This window comes from Octodon degus, unplaced genomic scaffold (genome assembly GCF_000260255.1).
Source record: "Octodon degus isolate 3935 unplaced genomic scaffold, OctDeg1.0 scaffold00085, whole genome shotgun sequence".
NCBI classification, from domain to species: Eukaryota; Metazoa; Chordata; class Mammalia; order Rodentia; family Octodontidae; genus Octodon; species Octodon degus.
In genome coordinates this window covers 5,614,428-5,636,754 of record NW_004524661.1, presented here as the reverse complement: position 1 = coordinate 5,636,754, position 22,327 = coordinate 5,614,428, and the positions used below count along the sequence as shown (strand labels likewise).

The window sequence follows — 22,327 nt, the reverse complement described above, 5'->3', positions numbered from 1 at the left end:
CCTTGAGTTTAGCACATTTAGGAAAGGATGAATAAGGGAAAAGTCACTAATCTTTCTGAATTGGTCTCCTCAGCTTGTAAATGGAAGGTCTGGATGGAAAACTATGAAAAAGGCCAAACTCAGGTCATGGTTCATACTGGGAGTCACCCCCTGCTCACCTAGAGAATTTCCTGATGTCTAACAATGGCTCAAAGTGCAGTCCAGTTGTTTGTGTGTGTGTGTGTGTGTGTGTGTGTGTGTGTGTGTGAGCTCCTTGTGTGGAAGGTAATGACGCAAAGCGCAGATAGAGCCCTTCCCAGAGACATTTGCCGTAGGAAGGATTCACGTGGTCTATAAGCTGCATGTGTGGAAACGGCACCGTCTTGCTTCAGCGAGTTGGAGCTAAAAATACTGAGCATGATGAATGATAACCCCACTGGCTGCCTCGCAAGCACACGGAGCAGCCTCCCTGGTGCTAACCAGTTCCAGGTGGCCTCTGGTGGCTGGGAATGGAGAGTGACAGTGGGGACCACACGCATGTGAGGCATGTGACTCGGTGTGGGGCAAAGATCAGGGCGTGCATGGGTCCCGGAAGAACTACAGTGTGCAAAAGAATGTGCTCTTCTAGCTATTTTTAGGTTAGTGAAGCAGGAAAAGGCTTTCACATAGTGTCTTGTACTCAAGGATACTGACCACCCTCCTGTTTCTTGCACTGAAATGCATTTATACCCACCCACAAACACACCCTACACATACGCTCACAGCACACACAAATCATCCATAGGCACAGCACACACATACACGCACTACACAACACACATACACCACACCTCCCCAATACCACACACCCACATTCATATATACTGTGTATCCCAAGTCTTCTATTGGTTTCTGATCACTTTTTGGCCTTTATGAATGGATAAACTTTTAATATTCATCTTCTTCTTTCCATCAAACACTAAACATTGATCAATTCTGAAATTTTCATAATAAAGAAATCTTCAGAAACAAGAGGCTATACAAATGCAGCTGCAGATAATAACTCCTGATTTCAAAGACCTTCCTTCTACTCCCTAACTTGTAGACAAGTTGCATCTTCTAGACATAAATGTTAACTTATAATTAATCTACGTTTCTTTACTCATATAAATGCTGTGTAAAAAACCCTCCCCCACACTGCTGTCTAGTTTTCTTCTTTACTTCTTTTAGCTTACTTTTTTTTTTAATGTATTTGGTACAGGGTCTTAGTATGCAGCTCAGGCTCATAGCGATCCTCCTGTCTCAGCCTCCCCAGCACTGGGATTACAGGCATATACCAACATGCCCAGTCTTGGTGGTGGCTCAGTGTGCCTGGGGGGGAGGCCAGTGCCACATATGGTACTGGGAATGGAACCCTGGTCCCTGTACTTGCATAAGCAGGCGCTTAGTCCACTGAGCTATCTTTCTGGTCCTTCTTTACCTCTTTTAATAACTATATTTCACTGACTGGTTGTATTATAGCTTCCTCACAAATTTCCCCACCTAGGCCCTTGTAGGTGATATTTAAAACTTAGGTTAAAAATAACAGTGCAACAAAGATCTTAATGCATAGAACATTTCCCTCATTTTGAATTATTCTTTAACATAAATTCCTATATGTGCAGTTACTAGGAGAAAGGATACAGATATCATAAAATTGTAGCTTGTAAACACTTTTATTTTTCCTGAATTGGCCTTTATGCAGTAAATGTTTGCTCTCCACTGAGATAGATGGCTGAATTGAGAATTTGAGAGATCTCCTTTTATCCCTAAGATCCCATGATTCTAAAACAGTGATGCCAAAAGCCTACTAATTCTGAAGTCAAGCAGCAGGCACCAGGGTATTGTATGTTCGTGTGTATTTCAGACTGACTAATGGCAGTACGAGTGCCAGGGAAGGACATACAGGCAGAGAAGAAACCCTGGACAGGCTGTTATGTCACCTACTACCCTAGTAGAGAGCAGACAGACAGGCCAATGTGATTTCTTTCTCCCTCTTACATGAGTTGTCACAACTTCAATTAAAAGCATATGCACACAGATCTGCTCAAAGTTGGTAGCAGCCCCATCTGCAAACCCACAGACAGAACCATTAATACAGGGATGGCAGGCAGAAGATGGGGATTGAGAGGGGAGAGTGGGAGCAGGGAAGGGGACACTGGTCCAGCTTTCGCCCTGGCCAGTGAGACGCGCTCACCTCCTGCTGTGTTCACTTGGAAATGGGAAAACGGTTCTGCTGATGTTTCCATTCTGAAACTCCCCAGAGAAGGTGGATAATAAATAAGTGACAGTAACAGATTGCACACTGTCACTGCGGGTACTTCTTTGCCCCCAGAGCACTGATTTTTAATAACAGCGCAGATGACATGTGGCGGGAGTTGTCGCTGACATGGGTGTTTTGTGGGGTTCAATAAATCACATCAGCCTGGAGCCTCTGGCTGGAATGGACCAGCTTGTTGGGTGCTGCTTGCTGGCTGCTGGCAGGCCCAGGGCAGGGTGCTGGGCCTCTGGATCAGGAAGCAGGATGGTGACTGAGTAGTAGACCTGGGTTATCTGCTTCAGCTCAGTTTCCCCATTTCTATGTCAATGTGGGCCTCAACTTCCCCATTTTTAAAATTGCTATCTGCTCAAGCTGACTGCCTTGTCACAAAAGGTTACATGAAGAAATGGCCATGAAAAACCCCATTGATACGGTGGTTACTATTATAGTAATAATGGGCCAGAAACGGAAGAGATTGACAGGTTTGGGCAGAGTGTCTGGCATCTCTATTCTCATGAGAATATCATTCAATGAATATCATTCATTGATATTCAAAGGATCCATTCACAGTATCTTTTACAAATAAAATAAATGCAAGATGGAAAAGCACCAAAACCAGGTGATCAATAGGGCCTAGGATGGGTGTCTTTCTGCCCTAGCGAGCTACGAAGGGAGAATAGTAAAAACAGCTGGGTGTTTACTCCGTGTTCACAGTGGCCAGTGCTCTGCTGAAGTCCTCTACAGACTGCATCTAATGTCAGCCTTGTAGAGTTCTGGGAGGCAATTACCATAATTATCTGAGTTTATGGAAGAGGAGACACACACTGAGGTAGGGATAGAGCTGTACCTGGACACCAGGTGGTTTCAGTTTCATGTCCTCTGATTTTATACAGAGTCTGCCTCAAGTAGGCTGCCCTACTCCACTGGAGGACAGGGCCAGGCAGATGACAAGGATGGGACAGATGTGGAGGCTGCAGACTGGGTAGCCCTGTCCAAAGGCTTGGCAGGGTTCTTGCATGGCCAGGACTTTCAATTAATTTTTCTCTTTTCTTTTCCTTTTTTTGTGGCTGGCTCAGCCCACTCTGGGGGTGGTGCTGGCGTGGCATGTTGTGCTGGGAATCAAACTGCGGTCCCTGTGTGCCTGCCTAAGCTTTAGACTGCAGAGCTAACTCACCAGCTCAGGACTTTCAATTTTCTAACAGAATGTGAAATTAGGATTTCCCTGACTGATGAAGGGAGGACCCTACTTAAATGTTGGCAGCTGGTTAAAACTTCTTTACCTTTTGGTAAAACATACTCTGAGCCAAATTTCTGAGCTGGGACAGGCTCCTGTGATCTTGGTCTGTGAACTTGTTTCCTCCCAGAGGATGACCAGATTGAGGCAGCCCTGCACATAGATGCCACATGGGCACACAAGTTGAGCATCAAAGTGAGGCTCCGTGCCACACACAGCGCTCACTGCCAAGGGCAGGGTGTAGCAGCACAGCCCTGTTCTCAAAAGAGAAGCACTGGAGTTGCCATTTTACACATAAAGAGAAGGAGACCCAGAAGAGTTATGTGAGGTACCTGAGGTCCCACTGCGGTAGTGGGCTGCACCCCTGGAGTGGGTGATGCACTCTCAGAGGTTCTCTCTGGACCTCTCTGAGCACACAGGAGTGCTGGGAGGGAGGTGTGGGCCTGGGGCAAAGGAGAGCGAGGACAGGTGTACTCGGCACTTCCCCTGCTGCTCCCCAGTACCGGGGAGCTCAGCACTGGGCTGGGTACTCACAGCACTCGGAGGGACCGCAGCCCGTTGAAGGCATGGATAGGGATGCATCTCAGCCGGTTGTAGCTCAGGATCCTGTGGAAAGGGAGACAGGAGTCTGTTAGCTGGTCCTTTGCTTACTACTTACGGTGCACTCTTCACACTGTGGACCCGTCAGGACCAAAAGTGTCCTCATTGTCCCAGTCCTAATGTACTGACAAAAGCCTCCTAACGATAGTGGGAAGAGCCTGAGCTCTCCGGGCTCCCACTGTGTTCCGCAGCAGGCTGGCCCTCTCACCAGCTTGCAGGGACTTCTTTCTCCTCAGATGGTGTCTGCTTAGACATGCAAAGCTAATGGAAAAGAAATGGATCTGTGCAAATATAATTGTGTAGGGAAGCCCTCCACTGGGAAAGAGAAGTCACACATCCTGCAAGCTATTTTACAATGCCTTCTCTAGGATTCATGAAGCTCCAGCTTCTCCCAGTTTTTCTGTCTGCCTTAGACAGTAAAGTTGCAACCTGCTTTATTTTCCTTTGGGCAGCAAAGGCTTATGGCTGGGCAACCTCACTAAAGCAGAGAACTTAAAACTGAATAGAGGGGCAAAGATGGTTAGAGTGCCAGGCCTGGAGACCCATAAGTAAGAGCGTGGAGCACATGGGCTCTCCCCGTACTCACAGAGTAGAGAGGTGAGACATATTGCTGAAGGTGTAATTGGTCAGCATGCCGATGCTGTTGTTGCTCAGGTCACTGGGAAAAGTCAAACAGAAGAGTCAAAGTTTAATGAAAATTGTACCTGAAGCAGACCATTCCGAAATGTCACTCATGAATTCCACCAATAAATTCATTCATCTGCCCACCTATGTATCCATCCCTCATCCTCCCACCCAGCCTCCTATCCTCCTCCTGTCTGTCCGCCTACTCTCACCCACTACTCACATGGTCATCCATCCACTGATCCGTCCATCAGTCCGTCTACCTACCCATACCCCCACCAACGCCATTCCTTGGACGAGGGACTCTGATGAGCTGGGATAAATGGATCTGCAGCTTTTCCTTGTAGATAATCGCCCAGAGCAGTGGCAGCACCAGCTCCACGTTTGAATCCCCTGGAGAGCTTTTAAATTCTCTGATATCTGAGTTTTGTGGCCAGATATTCTGACTTAAATGGTCCAGGGTGGGATTTAGTATAAGTATTAAAAACAACTCTTTCTCTTTTTCCTCCTCCTTTGGAATCTTTTAATCAGCTGACATTTATAACCACAGCTATAGAGCAGTGCCTCCTAACTAGAAGAACTTTTGCTTTTCCAATGACATTAGGCAAAGTCTGAAGACCTTTTTGGTTGTCACTACTGGTAGAAGTGCCACTGGCATCTAGTAGGGGTCAGGGATGCTCATAAATATTCCACAATATCCACATCAGTTTCCACATCCAAGAACTATCTGGCTTCAAATGTCCATAGTGCTTTCCTGTAGACACTGGTTTGAGGGTGTCCAAGAATCTAGGCCAAACACAGATGGCTTTTTTTCCTACCTTTCATCAGTGGGCTGCTTCTTTCCAAAGAGTGATGCTCTTTCACGGTGAAAGAGCCCTCATTTTCTTCCTGTGAACTGGCCCCCTGCCCTCCTAAGCAGACCCAGACATCTTTCAATTATCGCCTGCCCTGAAAATTCTTCTGCCCCCTCCCAGGCCCCATTGTGGCAAGGCAGCAGGCTGCCTGGCGTCCTGAGCTTGGCCCACACCCAGCACCCCTGCTTCCCATTAGAGGCTTTTTAGGTCTTGGAAGACCTGGAGGCAGTAGCAGCTACCACCTGAAGGAAGGATCCTCGGTTCGAAGCATCTACTTGGATGTTTCACATGGAATTAAAGGAGGCGAAGGGAGAAATGCCCACTTTATGCTGTTGGCAAATGTAAGCACAGCTGCAGCTTGTAAAAAGCTGGAGACAGAGGAGGCTCAGGAGTTCAGCTTGGACTTTGGAAAGTCAGAGGCCTGTCTCTTCCAAAAGTCAAGCAAGACGCCAGATCGGTCGGCTCATGGCACCAGGCTCTGGGAGCTCTGTATGGGTACATTTGGGCATCTCTTCCTCTTTGTTGCATTCTCCCCCCCTCCCCTGCAGGAAGAAAAGTTAGGAAAGAGTGCCTCACCCAGCAGTACTCTTATCTCTTACCCACCACACCAGTTTTATGAGTTAGCCCGGGAGTCAAAAATATATGTCCCGCCCAACATCCGGGTCCTTACATAAGTGTCAGGTGTCGGAGGGCAGACAGCTCTCTGGGCACCGCCGTTAACTGGTTTCCTTCTAGGTACCTGAAAAGAGGCACAGAGTGACGACCCATGAGAAAAAGATGGCATGATCGGTCAGTTTCTTGGATGAGCCTCCCTAAGTTTCTGGGCTGGTTTGGTTCACTTTTTTACTCTTTCAGCTTTTTTTCCTCAAAACACGTATTACATTGATCACTTAATACTTATTTGGGTGATAGTTCCACTAAGGAAGTTTTCCTCCTCTGGGCTGGTAAGTTTCATAATGCAGGCTTCTTGTCTAAAATTACCCATTCTTGAGGCCAGGGAGATGGCTCGGCAGTCGAAGCACCTGCCTGGCAAGCACAAGGACCCTGGTACTGCATGATGTGCTGGCCTGGCGATGAGCCAGCCACCGCAACCAGGCATGGTGGTGCAAGCCTGTAATCCCAGCACTGTGGAGGCTGAGACGGGAGGAGCACTACAAGTCTGAGTTGTGTAGTGAGACCCTGTACCAAACAAAATATAAAAAAAAGAACAACAATATCCACTCTAGGATTCCTACAAAGCTCTTTATTTTTTTATTTTTCCTACAAAGCTCTTTAAAGGGCCAATACATAGTAGGTGTTTAATGCATATTTTTTAATAAATCAAATACTAAATTTATGCTTAGCCATCACAATATCCTTATATAGCAGAGATTTAGTTTCTAGAAAGCAGATCAGATATGTTAAAAAACTTGCCCAAGGGCATGTAGCAAGCAAGTGGTTGAGCCAGGTCTTCAGCCCAGGTCTCTACCTGCACTCTTGTACAGCCTCTATTGGCCTCCTGTACAGTGCTAGAAGAAGTGACCCAAGATTCAGTTTAGAAACTTTAATCCAACATTGAGCATCTCCGACATGCATTTGGAGACTAAGAAAAGAAAGCCAGGCATGGTGGCGCATGCCTGTAATCCCAGCACTTGGGAGAATAAGGCAGGAGGCATGCCACAAGTTCGAGGCCAGCCTTAGGTATACAGTGAGTTCAAGGGCAGCCAGCACTACAAAGTGAGGCCATGTCTAAAAAAAAAGAAACACTAAGCAGAAGGGCTTATCTCTGTTACCTGGAGCACCATGCTACAGCTCCCAAAGGAGGACCATATGGCTGAAGGGGACAAGGCTGTAGAATGAAGATATTCTCCTTGCAGGACTCTCGTGGATAGATAAAGCCTGGACTCCAGGGCTTTGTGCTGATTGCTCAAGGAAGGTAAGGCAGGAAACTGAAGAGTGGTTTAAGATCAGAGGCGGAGATTTCATGGAGATGACATAATCAGGGTTTACAAAGGTTGTTACTGCCTGTCAAGATTAGGACTTTCCTCAAGCAGGGACAGGGCCAGTTCGTTCATGCCTACTCTTTTTTATAAAGCCCCACTCCCAAGCTTCCTGCTGTGCTCAAAACAAAGTTGCAAAACCATTAAGCAGGTTACAAGATATGCTTGACTCTTCTAGGTGAATTTCTCTGGATTCAAAGCTTTTGCAATGTTTTTCCCACATCGTCAGCACTCAGTCGAAGCCCTTTATCCACACGATGCCTTCTTTTAGTTCCAGGATAGACTCAGGGTCTATCTTTTGTGATAGCTTGGTGTTTCTCAAGGTTTAACATTCATGCCAACTGTCTGTAATCTTGATAGAAAGGCAGATTCTGATCCAGTAAGTCTGGGGCAAGCTGGAGAATCTGTACTTCTCACAAGCTTCCTGGTAGGAGGCAAGGCTGGTCTAGAGATCACACTGAGGAACGAGGTGTGAACACACTGCCTGGTACCTTTTGTCACTTTCCCCAAAATGACTGAATGGGAGAAGAAGTGAGTTAAAACAGGACACGGACGAGTTTGTCAATGACTGAGCCAGGTTCAGCTTTATAACTAAGTCTCTCTTCCTATAGTCAGCCCCAGGGACTCTCCAGGCACAGAATACCAGGTAGGACCTGATAAGCTCATTGCCACAGGATACTGGTTTACTGTTCCTTCGGCACTGATACTTCTGTGTGCCTACTGTATGCCAGGAGCTGTGCCACATGCTGGGGAACCCGATTCCATGTCTGTCTTCAGGAAGCTTTATCAGCTGGCCCAACGTTCAGCCAAGCTCGTGCTTCGATGGTGCCCACAGGCGGAAGAGCTAAGAGAAATCCATTTGTTCCTGTATTCATTTATTCAGACACTTATTAAATACTGTGATGTTCCAGGTAAATAAGATAGCAGCACTGCCTACTGCTTTTGCATGATTAAAAACCTAATGGCAACTGGGTATGGCAGTACATGCCTGTAATTGAGTCACTCAGGTGGCTGAGGCAGGAGGAGCGCAAGGTTGAGGTCAGCATGGATAATGTAATAAGACTCTTTCTCAAAAACAAAAACAAAAACCCAAACTAAAACAAAAACTAATAGAAAAGAGTAAAGAGGAGTTATACACACAGAGAGACATAAGTTGCAGATTATAATCTGTGCTTTGGAGGGAAGTAGCAGAGTGCTGTGTTGGAGGCCCAGCGGCCCAGTGCACAAAGCAGCAGCTGAGGCGCAAGAGGGGAAAAGGCAGAGGTGGGATGAGGAGAGGCAGCCCAAGGGGAGCTGTGGAGGGCTCCAAGTCTAAGCCTTAAGGCTGGGAAAGAAGGTGCAGAGGCTGAAATCTCATGGTTCAGAGAGGACAATGGGCACAAGGTAGACCACGTTAAGGCCTTGGAAGTCATTTCTTTTGAAGCAGATGCAGAGGCCAAGGTTGACCAGAGCTTCTTGGTAGTCTCTGTCCTTCCCTGACAAGAGGCTGCAGGGCCATAGCATTCTATGTGTATAGTGGCCCTGGACCTCAATAAGGGCAGGGTTCAGCAGCATGGAAAGACAGTATACAGGGGCCTCCAGCCTTCTCCCTTGGACAGGGAAGTGGGAGGATGGGAGTCCAGGATTTGCACAGGCTGAAGGATGCTGGCCTGTATAACCACAGGAAGTGTGGTGTGAAATGTGGTGTGTTGAGAACTTGGAGGTGGTGGCTAGATGAAGGGGTGGAGCAGGCCAAGAGCGATGGTCCAGGGAGGGAACCTCCTGACGGAGGTTGTGGTGACTGCAAGGTTGGATGGTGTATCTCTACTTTTTATTTAAAAATTTTTAATCTGCTATTTATTTATTTGGTACAGGATCTTGCTATGCAGCTCAGACTCCTAGTGATCCCGTTTCAGTCTCCCCAGTGGGGGGACTATAGGTGTGTACCACCATGCCTGGTTTTGGTGGCTGGCACAGCATGCCCGGAGTTCAGGGGCTGGCAGGGCATGCAGTACTGGGGATCAAACCCAGGTCCTTGCACATGCCAGGCAGGTGCCTACACCACTAAGCTATCTCCCCAGTCCCAATGGATTATATCTAGATGTCCCTCTAAAGCCTCATGTACTCATAGGGAGCTTTTGGAAGGTTCCTAGATGTGCCTAGGTGTGGTGCTGGGAGGAAAAGCCTGGTGGGAGAAGGTGGGTCACTATGGCTGTGGCCTGCGAGGAATATAGATCCACCAGCTTCCCCTGTTCCCCATGCTGCTTCCTGCCTCCCCTGCTGTGAACTGTTTCCCCTCTGCCAGGCTATCCTGCCTTGAAGCCAGCTGACTATGGATAGAAACACTTCAAACTGTGAGCTCAACTAAACCTTTCTTCCTCTAACTTACAGGTGTCTGGCCTTGTGTCCAATCAGTGAGCAACGATCCCACGCCTTCTTCTCTGCTCCCCTCATTCTGCACATTCTCTGGTTTCCATTGGTTTGCTATGACTACTTAGCAAACCTGCGGCCCCTATGATAGAAACCAGAATAAAGTGTTCTTGTGTCTCCTCACTGGCATCCTGCAGAAGCACATGAGAAGCACAGACGAAGATGGCTGTGGCTTAGCTTGCTGTGTGCCTTACGGTGAGCAACTTAAAAAAATTTGAGTTATATTTTTAAGAGTGGGAAAGGTTTATTGACGAATAGGAATAGTTCCTGAGGGACAGGAGAGGTTCCAAAAGTGTGTTGCTACCAAGTCCCTTTGTCAGGGGGTAATTTATACAGCAAAGTTACAAGTGTGGGCACAATATAGGTCAAATTACAATCAGCCAATAAAACCACAAGTGTAGCTACTTAGCTAATGTTGATACAATAGGAAGCAGGACACATGCAATAGTGTATGGTTGACATCATTAACCTTGGCTTATCTATGACTTCTAAAACAGGAACATTTTGGGACGGGATGGGCCCACGTGTTCTGGTCACCCACCTGGAAGTCTGATGTGTATCTGGGCTTAATGGACTGAGTGACACTAATTACAGTTCTGCTTATCACAAGGCCTGTAACTTTATCTCACAGACAACACAGGACAAGGACAAGACCAGAACTCAAACCTTAACTCTGGGATAGACTCAGATCCATCACCTCATCTATTTCTCTGGAGCTGGGATGGAGGGTATTTTGCTAAGGCTCAGAGAAGTAAATAATGAATGTGGGGACAGGATTTAAACTCACATCTGTTGGATTGTGGAGCAAAAGTGGTCAACTCAATGCAGTTTCAGCTATACATTTTGAATTCTTTATTGTCAACTTAGGTCATGATGGTTTTGAGATTATATACAGTTGTCCCATAAGAAGGTTGGTTATAGAATTCTGCTGATAGCAAAATTCAAGGCTGCTCGAGTCCCTACATAAATGTATTATATTTGTGTATAATATATGTGTATCATCCTGTATGTTTTAAAATCATCTCTAGGTGGTTTATAATACATAATATAAATTCTATATAAATAGTTGTTTTGCTATATTGTTTAGGAAAAATAACAAAATATCCATTCCCGTTCATTACAGATGCAATTTCTTTCCCAAATATTTTTACAATTGGCCTAGTATGAAGATGCAGAATCCATGGATACAGTGGGGGACAACTATATTCTACTATAGAATTGATTTTTTTCTCTGATCCCTGCTAGATTGTAAGTTCTATGAGGGCAGAGGGTTTTTCCTGTTTTGCTTCTTGCTATGTCCCCAGCATGTAGTATAGTGTTTCGCTCATAACAGAGCCTCAACTATTTCTTGAATAGGACTCTGGGTTAGAAAAAGAAAACCAAAGCCCACAGTGGGCTCTAAGAATGTCCTGTGCTTGGTGCGGGATGCATTCCATGCCAGGCCACTCTGCGAATGCAGGGATTGGCGGACAGTTGAGTGGAAGCGTGAGTGATCACTGGAATCCAGGGATGCTGACAGTGCTCTTATCTGACACAAGGAGTAAGGACCCTGGAGGAAGGATTGTGTGTGGGCTGCAGCTGGAGCTACTGGTGCTCCCAGGGCCAGCTGTGGGCTGCAGCTGGGCTCTTATCTGCACTACACCAATGTAGCCTCTCTACCTGCTTGAAACCTTTGGTAAGCCCCATTCCTGGTTAGAGAATGGCCACCCACTTCCTGCCCAAGTCTGACAAGACCACTGAGGTCATGCTTGTAACAGTCAGTGTTCTCCAGAGAAACAAAACTAGACGGCACGTGTCATCTAGTTGTGTGTGTGTGTGTGTGTGTGTGTGTGTGTGCAGGTATAACAATTTCAGGAGACCATGGCTTTGGACTCCAGCAGTAGGCTCTAATAGACCAGACTGAATATCAATTCAGAATCACCAAATTACAGAATGCCAAATATCCCACCAAAAGACTGAAGCTAAACTGTTCATCTGACCTTTCAAGATACCAGGACACACAAGGCCAGAATCACATTTCCTAAGCAGGCTGGTTTCAATAGACAAGATCAGAAAGAGTTCTGTGCTTTAACCCTTATACAAGACAGTCATCTAAAGTAACCTGATGTTAACCAATTGGCTCTTTTCCTATTGTTCTGTTTCCCTGCCTAGGCTTTACGAAGAAAGTACTTTGGAAGAGATAAATCTACTTTTGTTGTTCCTATTTCTTTTCAGTTCTTCTCTGTCTGGGAAACCAAGCTTTTCTGGCCAGCCCATTGAAACACTCATTCTGTTTTACGAAATGAAGTGTTGCCAGGTTAGAATCACAGATTAAAGCCAATCACTACCTTTAATCTAAATTTGTGTCATTTGTGTCTTTCTACTCTCTCTCTCTCTGTGATGTGGACTTACATTAAGGAATTGGCTCATGCTGCTGTGGAGCTGGGAAGTCTAAAATTCATAGGCCAGGCTGATGGCAGATTGGAAACTCAAGCAGGATTTCCATCTTTCTTATAACTTCTGGGGCAGGAGTCCTTTCTTCTCTGGAAACCTTCCACCTTCCACCTCTTTTTAAAGTCCTTAACTGATTAGATGAGACCCACTTCCACCTTAGGAACTATAAACTCACTACTTAAAAAGTCTACTGATTTAGGTACCAAGTGCATCTATAAGATGCATTCATAGCAACATCTAGGCTAACTGGGTATGGCAGCCTTGTGGAGTTGACACATGAAGTTAGGCTCCCTGTTCTGGTTCATCTCAGGTAAAACTTTCCCTTCACTGCTGGTTCCAGTTCCGCTGACCCTATCCTCCTCAGATGTCCCAAACCCTTTGAGGGGAGGGGGCTCTGGCCCATGCCTGTACACGTGCTTTCCTTCCCTCCTTACTGGTTATTACCTACAATGCCCCGATCTCAGTGCTAGTGCTGTCTTACTGCCCTCGTATCAGCCTCCACACTCACAGGTGACATTACAGGCCCCCAAAGCTTTGGGTGTGTTTTCTTCACTGCACTTAATTCTGTGGTGATATCCTTGGTGTAGCTCTGTGCTTAATGCTTGCAGAAAAGGCTTTCCCGCACATCGCCTGGCAAAGCATTGCTCAGGCGACATCATCCGGATGATGCAACCCTAGAACTCCCCAGGTGGAGCTGTATTTGGCACTGTGGAGCTGAGTGGGAGCTGCTTTCAGCACAGAATGTCCCCAGTGACCTGGCGTGGCAGCTTGGAAGATGCAGAATCAAAAGTTTCCACTTTCAGAAATGCAGATGAGGCGGTGAGGGAAGGTTCCTTTTGTAGGAAGCCCTTGATGGAAACTCTGAACTCCAAAGTTGCCTGTACTGTAGCTCGGGCCCGGAGGGACCGTTTCAGAAGTCTGCCCTCTGCCCCACAGCCTTAGAACTGCTGGAGCATTTCAGGCAGGTCAGCCTCTGTGTTGACCTGCATTTAAATGCCCTGCTTCAGCCCTAGCACAAGAACACGAGGCCGCATCTGCCTAGCACAAAGCCCCATGCAGGTCTCTGAATGTATGCTCTCACCCCTGCTTCAAGCTTTGCAGAACTAACCGATACTCACAAAGAACGATAGCACCAGCTGAGTGGTGATGGAGGGGGACAGCAGCCACCTCCAGCACACCCTCTTCCAGGCCAGGATTTCTGCCAGACATCTGCCTGGGGTGATATGGGGCAGCTCAGGAGTCGGGCAGTGGAGACTTACACTCTGGCTCTGTAACAGCTGTGTGATCTCGGACAAGGAACTGAGCCTCCCTGAGTTTGCATTTACTCAGCTGTACCCTGAGGATTATAATAATCATTGCCTTGATATGGTTATGAAAATTCGGTGCGTGTCTCTGTGGTTAGACTGCGAACGTTGTGAATATACATACACATACACACCCACATATCTGATTATGTGTATGCTTATCAAAAGAATTGACGTTTGGCTGTCCACTCCCCATTCTTCACCCAGAGTAATACTTCTAAAATGAGAACCGGATCAGGACACTTTCTCACTTAAAATTCTTCCTTGCTTCTTGCATTCCTCTAGGGACAAGGAGTCGGCCGTCACCTGGCGCACAGAGCACACACGTGGCTGCCCAAGTCTCTAGCACACACATTCTTCTTTCTTATTCTCTTTGCTGTGTCTCTCAACCTTGGCTCCTTTAATATAAGGTTTTCTACCTTGAGGGCTCCTGAAAACACATACAATTTAGTCATTTCTCCTCTTTACTGTCCTGGGAATTTCTACTGTATTCCTTACCTGAAACGGGTCATCTACTGTTTAGTTTTCTTATTATTTTTTTCCCTACTCTAAGCTGCTGCGATCAGGGATGTCATTGTTGCATTAGCTGCTATGCCCCGGCTTCTGACAGCATCCTATTAAACTCCACACGTACGTGAACAAGCAAAGGGAACTTCCTGGCGCTCAGTCTGTGCTCAGGCTTCCCAGGTTCCCCGACAGTGCTGAGAAGTGTCCTCTCTGGATGCCAGCTGCTGAGGTCTTAGCTGGGTGAATGCCTGTGCCTGGCCTCTTAAGGGCTACTGTGCCCAGAGCCAGCCCCTTCTCCAAACAAGGGATTACTGCCCCCAGCTGGCTGGACACACATTTCTGTCTCGCTCCTAGGCCAGAGACAGGCAAGCATGCAGCCAGTGTGGGCTAGTTGCCACTATTCTGTGCTCTGGGGAATGTGCTTGGTGTGGAGGCAGGAGAAGCAGCCTCTTTCTGGGCAGCGGCTGGCACGGCCAGAGAAGGCCCAGCTGTCAGCATGGACATGGCCAGGACACTGAAAGGTGCCCAGACCAGGTGGCAAGGGTCCTGGGTTTGCCTTCTCCCCACTTAACTGCAGATGGCAGATTCTGAGAGGACTCATGGCTGTCCACTGCGCATCCTTAACGAGCCAGGCCACCAGGCAGCACGAGGTGGACTCGGGCCTCTGCCACCAGGAGGCTACGGTTTACGGATGGAGCAGCAGGGTCAGGCAGACCCTGGCATGAATCTGCCCTCTGCTTCTTATTGGCAGCATGGTTGTAAAAGTTACTCAACTAGACACTTAAAGACAAATAATGCATGTACTCTCTTATATATGGAAGGTAAAAATATTGACTCAGAAGTAGAGAATAGAGTAGTGGGGCCAGATGCTGGGGAGAATAGTGGGAAGCAGAATGGACAGAGGATGGCTACTGGGCTCAGGGTGCAATTGCATGGGAGAAATAACCTCATCGTTGTGTAGCACAACAGGGAACATATGGCTGACAAACTAATTCTATTTTTCCAAATAGCTAGTAGAAAGGATTTTGAATCTTCCTTCTAGAAGGAAATCATAAATGCCCAAGGTAGCAGATAGGCCACTCTGATCTGATCACTGCACGCATGTGCTGAAATGTCACACTATCCCCTAGACATAGACAGCTATTATGGGACCACTCAAAAATTTTAAAATTAAAAATATTCAACCTTTCTAGACTCAGTTATATTTCCAAATGGGAATAATACAAGTTGCCTCTTGAAGCATTGCTGGCCAGATTAAAAGAGCATGTCTCTTCATATAATCCCACCCTGCGCCAGGGACACAGTGAATCACAGGGTTGTTCCATTGCACACAACACATTCTCCGTTGCTGTCTGAAGGGCCCGAGTGAGTGAAACTTCCAGGATCCCTCCCTCCCTCCCTCAGAGTCCTGACTATGTCTGCCACGGACTGACTGTTCTGCCCTACTCCGGCATGTATATCCAACCCATGATCAAACTACAGATGAAAAGAAAACACGGAGCTGCTTTCTGGACCCCAGGCTCCCATTGTCTAAGCCTTTAGAGTTCACAGAGCCAGACCAAGCCCTGCCTCCTCTCCTTCACCCAATGTGCCGCCTGTCATGCTCCTCCTTCTCCCAGCTGTGGGTCTCAGCCCTGCGCCAGTCCTGCTGCCCGCTGCCCAAGGGCTGCTTGTCCTGGCTCCAGCCAGTGCTGTGTGCACATGTGCACAGTGTACAGCCTGCCCATGACTGCCAGGATGTAGCCAGATCTCATATCTAACACCAATCCTGTCCTCTGATCACTGCACCTGGGGGAGATATCATTTGTCCTTTCTCCTCCCCTTGGGATAACAATCATAGGACAACAAATCCACAACCATGATCCTCAGACCCAAACGAGTACCCCAACTTCTTGCAACTTATCCCTCGGTGGGCTGTGGGTGGACACTGCTCCCCAGCATTAGATTCTGATGCTCTCTCAAGCCTGTAAGAAGATGTAGGCTTGTGGAACTTGCATCCAGACCCAGAAGCCCTCCATGCTTTTGCATCCCCATATATCGAGATGACTTCTAGATAAGCTTGACTTCTTAAAAGGTACTTAAACAGCAATAACTGCACTTTCAGAGGGCCACAAATGCTCAGATGAGTGTTAATGACAGTGATTTGGGGGCTGAAATGTCCTGCACCAGCTTCCTTCCTTCCAAACGATTTTCAGGTTTCCCTTGCAAATCCTACCAGTTCCTAATGACTGGAGTGGTTTTCAGTGTCATCCATGGACCGCTGTGAGTCTGAGCGCCTTTCAGGGAACTATGAGGGCAAAAGTGCTTTTTCAATACAGTTGAAGCATGATTTTCTTTCTTGCCTTGGGCTCACTTTTGCACTGCTAGCAGACAGTCAGGATGGGGCACAACGACTGGCAATGCAGCCAGGTCTGGGCAGTAGCGCTAGGTGATATCAGCAGCCGTGTATTCTCTGCGAACTTGAAGAAATAAGAAAGCAAGTTTCCCTTTGGAATGTCCTTGAATGAAGCAGTGAAAAGTATTAACTGTAGTGACTCAACTTCTAGGCTTGTATTTCTTTAATGGGGTGGCAGAAAAGGACACTTCGGCTGGTAAAGCAGAAGGCTGCCATGAAGCAGAGCACCTGTGTCACTGTGTCATGCACTGAACCAGCTGGTTGGTCACTGTTTCATGAAAAACATTTTTTTTTTCCAAAGAATGACTAGGAAACTGGTTCTTTGGGCAGGGGTAATGAGTAGTCAGTTTCTGGATAAAGGAACAAAGTGAGCCTGTCACCACCAGGCAAACCAACAACAGTACTGGCCGCCAGTGGTAAAACTTGAGCTTCAAAGTGAAAATGAAAATTTTAGAAAACTTGTAATTTGCCACACGGAGGTTGGCAACTTTCCTTAACTGAAAGACTCCTCTGATGTGACTGGTGGTAACATCATGTGATAATATTTTATCCTGTAAAATGCAGTGGGTCAACACTTTGGAAAACCTGCATAGCTCCATGAGCCACTGTTTTCCAAATGACCACAGGGGGACATTACCAGGTTATACGTGGTGGAAAGAAAGACTAAACCACAGGTCAAGACAGCCCAGTGGGCCCTGGTATGAGGCAGGAGCTGAGGTTTACTGCTATGTGTCCATGTTGCACAGGATGGTCTTTTAGAACCTACCACATGGGTTGGCATCAAAGAACAGTAGCCATAATTATCTAACAGGCTCTTAAAATACTCTTCACTTTTCTGACCACAAACCTAGATTTTTTTGTTTCTACTTTACCCCTAACAATGTATCACTGGGATGAATGCAAAACAGACAGGAAGAGCCAATGGTCACCTATGAATCCAGACAGTGGAGAGAGTCACAGGAACACAGGACATCACTACTGTTGTGAATTAAATTGTTTCATTCTGTTTAGCATAAAAATATGCTTCTTATATAAATATGTAATAGGTGTAAGATTATTTTTAAATGGAACAAAGGTACATATTTAAAAATATGTCAGTGTTAATTTCTACTGTGGTAAATACCAATAGATAGAACTCATAGTCACTATTCTTGGAATCATGGATGTGTTTGAAAACCATAAAAAGGGCATAGAATCAAAAGGCTTTTTTTCGGTACTGGGAATTGAACTCAGGATCTTGTGCTTGCCAGGTAGATGCTTGTGATCTGAGCTATATTCCTGGCCCCCCAAAGTTCTAATTCCTTGGATATAATGGGTAACAGCAGAGGACGCTAGCCCTGAAAGGCTATTTTCTAATCCTGCCTGGCTTGCTCACCAGAAATGGGCTGGGCCAAGGGATTTACACTTCTCTTTGAATTTCTCCCCTTCAGGTGGGCAACTGGGTCTCTGGTCTACTTTAGGTAGGACTTGCATAGACTGGTGAGGCAAAGGAGGGCTCTGCCCAGCTTATCTCACCCTCAAAAACAAAGTTGAAAGGAGACAGAGAGACAAACGTCAGTGGAAGTGTACAGGGTCTGAGCATGGGGACAAAGTCGCCTTCCCCGGGGATGACACTGAGCTACGATGGCACTTCTGGGCTTTGTGTGCTAGCATCAGACTCCTATAAGCTGCCCTTTAGAGAAAGCACTAGATAACTGTTACGGGTTAGGACCAGAGTACCCCCAAATGCTTCCTGTGGTCACAGATGGGGCTTGTGGAAGTTGACTGGGTCCTGGGGGCACTGTATCTTCTGTGGAGTCCTCCACTGGTGAGCTCAGCTGCTGAGCACACTGCTGGAAGGCGGGGCCTGGTCAGAAGGGGCGGGGCACTGGGGGGACGGTGCGCCTCCCTCCCAGGCTCCTCTACCTTGCTCTGTTTCTGGGCCCCTGTGAGCTCCATGGCTTTCCTCCCCGAGGCCCTCCCATCACGCCCTTCCTGCCTTAGAGCCAGTCATCCATGGACTGAAAACATGTACCAGAACAGAATGTGCATGGTGGGTATACAGTCCCAGCAATGAGAAAGTGACTGGGATTTAACTCTATTTTACTTCTTTTTAGTGAATTATTTTGTTGGAAGGTGGCATTTCTGCCTGAGACAGCTGACGGTGCCTAGGGGAGTGGAAAGCACCACAGTCCCAGGTCTTGGGATACCAGGCCCACAGCTTCGACTTCCTTGTATGCGTGTGTCCCTGCTCATCTCTTGCCAGGTGTCTTCCCCACAGCTTGCAAGGAGATGGCTAAGGAACAGTAAGGACGGTGGCCTTCGTTGGAACGCTGCCTGGCTGAGCAAAGTGCTGCCACTTCCGGAGCAGACTCTCAGGTCTCTCACTGTGTGGAGGCTTGATTCACAATTGCATCCCATTATCTGATATTTCAGTCTTTGTGGCATGCGTTTTGGGGAAGGGCTTCTGTAGGCTTGTTTCCATGGCATTTTCTTTTCGTGACATGTGTCGCTTGGCACTCAGTCGGCTAGGAAGGAGTGTATTCCCAGGTCATGTTTGCAGCTCCTTATCCCAGGGAACTGCTCAACACGACACAGTGTTTGCTCTTCGGATCTTCAAGGGCATGGTCTCAGCCGAAAGCCATAGCTGACACGGCTCTGTCGTTTGTTAGAGTTCTCTTCCTCCTTGGGGCTGGCACTGCTGGTCACAGTCTCTCTGAACATCAAGAAATGCCAGGAGCTACCAGCACCTCCAAGGATCTCCCTGCTCTTCTGAGAGCCCGGCGTGCTCAGGTCCTACCCCAGGACCTGGCAGGGCAGGTGAGCAAAGCACTGCCTGGGGAGCTGGCTCACGTCATGTGGCTTGTGTCTGAGCACACATGCTATGCTGCTGGCTCGGGGGAAGCACTGGGCTGGGAGTCTTGTGAGAGAGTGTCAAAATACAAGAGGGAGACGTGCGGTGTGCAAGTGTCCCTGCTCCGACACTGGGCAGCTGCCAGCCCCCTTCCTCAGCTGTGTGCAGTGGCTTGTGTCTAGTGCTGCTCATTCCCTTGGAAGGAACTGTGCCGGTACCACTACCACGAGGAAGCTTCCCACTGAGGCTCCCTTCTCTGCTTGCCCTTAGATCTCTTTTCTTAGCACTTTCTTTTGAGTCAGGGTCTCATTCTGTATATCTCAGGCTTGCCCTGAACTCATTGCATAGCCCACACATGAACCTCAAGCTCATGTTGATCCTCAAGCTCATGTTGATCCTCCTGCCCCAGCCTCCCACGTGCTAGTACACAGGTGTGCACCACCACACCTGGCTCTTCTGCGGGACTCTCCATGGCTATCATATCACACGTGCTTCGAACTTGGTGAAGCCAATGTCTGCCTTCTCTGACTAACCATGAGCCTTGTGAGTGTTGGGGGTCACACTTGGTTTGCTCACCATTGTCCTTGTAGCATCAGCAGAGGACCTGGCACACAGAACGGCTAATCTATCCATGCGGAGTGAATCATCCAAGGCATGAATGGCACAAGTGTGAACGCCAGCTGCCTTGGTGGTGCGTGTGTGAGCTGCTCTCCGGACCCCAGCTGCATCCCAGAGAGCACGACTCCTGACTGCAGGACTGGGCCCTCCCTGCCCACCCACTGGAACCTTCTAGGGGGCACTGTGAAGTGCTCTTTGCGATGCCGAGAGCCCTTCCGACGAGAACAGCAGCTGATCACTGAACCAGGATTGTGAGTTGTAAGAAGGTCTGAGGAGTAGCTGACAGGAGTGTGGGATAACAGAACTCCTGCTCCGAGAAGAAGGCCCAGCAGGGAGGCCTCCTTTTGAAAATGGGGCTGCATGCTTGGCAGTGTTGTGTGAAGGTGCAGTAGAAGCATCTGACTTAAGAGTGTGCCACTAGCCTGGTATGCCCGGGGACACTTCACCTGCATCTTTCCTGGAGCCAGGTAAATAGCCAAGGACCGTAGGCAGGCAGGGTGCAGAGCAGAGGCCAGGGGAACAGAGAACGTGAAGCAGGAACCTTCCACTTGTACCTTGGAATTTCTTTAGGGAGAGATGGGTCAGATATTCCACCCCAGACCGGCTGAGGCTTGAGCTGAGCTGGGCTTCCTGTTCCCTGTCACAGTGGACGCCTCTACTTTGGGGACGCCCTTCTTGAACCCATTCCATACAGGGTACAGATGCTGGGGGCAGTAAGCCTGTAGGGGGTGGGGCACTTACAACTCGGTCACGTCCTTGGGCATGCCTTTCGGGAGGGTGCGGAGGCCCCTGTTGCTGCACCGCACCACTGTGTCCACACAGGTGCACTGCTCTGGACAGCGTGGGATCAGCTGGCAGCTGCTCTCGTCATTGCCTGTGGAGAACCCAGTAGGGTGAGTGTGGCAGGAGGGAAGCCCTGCCAGGGGGAGTGGGGGAGCCAGGCTGGGGTGGAGCTGTCCAGTGGTTCCATGGGGACTGGGCTCTCCCCTGGGGTTTTGAGCTGACCCAGGATTAAGGTAACCGCGGGTCTTCTCCATGGTTGGATTAGAGGAAGGGCTGCCTGCCTCTCACTGTGCTTGACAGAAAATGAGGACCACCAAGGTGGCTGGGATTTGATTAGCCAGAGAAACAGATAGGGAAGAGGTTGCTGATAATCAGATCAGGAATAAACTAAGACTGAAGGAGTGGTCAGGGTGGAGGACAGAGTCCTGTCCTTCCCCCTCCTGTCTCCTCTTCTAGTCACTACACAGGCCTGCCCCTGGCCCCATTATACATTAATCTGCAAACCAATTCATCTCTCCTTAGATGACCTCAAATTACTTAAGTAAGGAACCCTCCTGGTTTGATTCCTTTAGACAAGCAGGGTCTCTGGGATGCCGGGACCCAAAGCCTCAGATCTTCCTGTGTTTATATCCCCTAGGCAGCGACAGGCTTTTTCTTGGTCTGTTTCTCACATGCTAAGCTTTGCTATGACACAGACAGGAAGACTCAGGCCTAGGACTCCCACAAACAGCTGTAGTTATACATGGTACAAGGTCGTCAGACCATCTGAGGGCCACCTATCTCACTGTCACTGTGGACGTGGTACATTAGTATATTTGGTATGTTTGATACAACAGTGTTCTCGCAGCTGGCAATGCCTTGCTGTAGTGCAGTGTCTTATTTTAATGCACTCAGCACATTATGGAAGGCTTCTGATTGGTGGAAGTAAAGCAACTTCAGAAAGGGGCACTTTGTCTTAATTTGCATGAAGGAGTCGGAGGGCAGATCTCCTCCTGGGTCCTGAGCTGCAGCCAGCACCACCTTGCCTTCCCACATGCCCCTGTCCCTGACCTCCTGGTGCGCACTCACCATCGCAGGTGAAGTCCTGGCTGGCCACATCTTGGATAGGGATCTCCTTCAGGAAGAAGGGCTTCTGGCACCGGGGGTTCCCGCTGACGATGCGCCTCTTTCGCAGCCACTTGCCGAGCCAGGCCAGGTGGCAGTTGCAGTTGAAGGGGTTGGACAGCAGGTTGCTGTGGAGGGAGAGGCCTCTCTGAGTGGGATGAGCCCCTGCAGCCCTGGCCCAGTGCCCAAGGGGTGCAGAGGTGGTGTGGAAAGGGACTGTGCACCCCCTCCTGAGCCAGGTGCGGTCTCTGCAGGTGTCGCACTGCAGGCCTCCACTGGTGGACATGGCTGTGGTCTTTTGCTCGGTGCAGCTGTGGGAATGGCCTGAGATTCCTTCCTGCTGGCAGAGCATGGCTCTCATGTCCTCTGCAATAGCGGTGATACAGTGAGTAG

General features: G+C 48.2%; 1 protein-coding gene across 1 annotated transcript in view; it reads right to left on the bottom strand.

The window, feature by feature from the left end:
- Positions 1-22,327, bottom strand: part of Slit3 (slit guidance ligand 3) — a 621,317-nt gene that overhangs the window by 61,914 nt on the left and 537,076 nt on the right. Inside the window, exons 19-23 of the mRNA XM_004637040.1 lie at positions 21,899-22,062; positions 20,789-20,921; positions 6,240-6,308; positions 4,678-4,749; positions 4,026-4,097 (exon numbers count right to left, since the gene is read on the bottom strand). Of these exons, the coding sequence (XP_004637097.1) occupies positions 4,026-4,097; positions 4,678-4,749; positions 6,240-6,308; positions 20,789-20,921; positions 21,899-22,062 (510 nt within the window). The remainder of the gene's footprint in view (positions 1-4,025; positions 4,098-4,677; positions 4,750-6,239; positions 6,309-20,788; positions 20,922-21,898; positions 22,063-22,327) is intronic.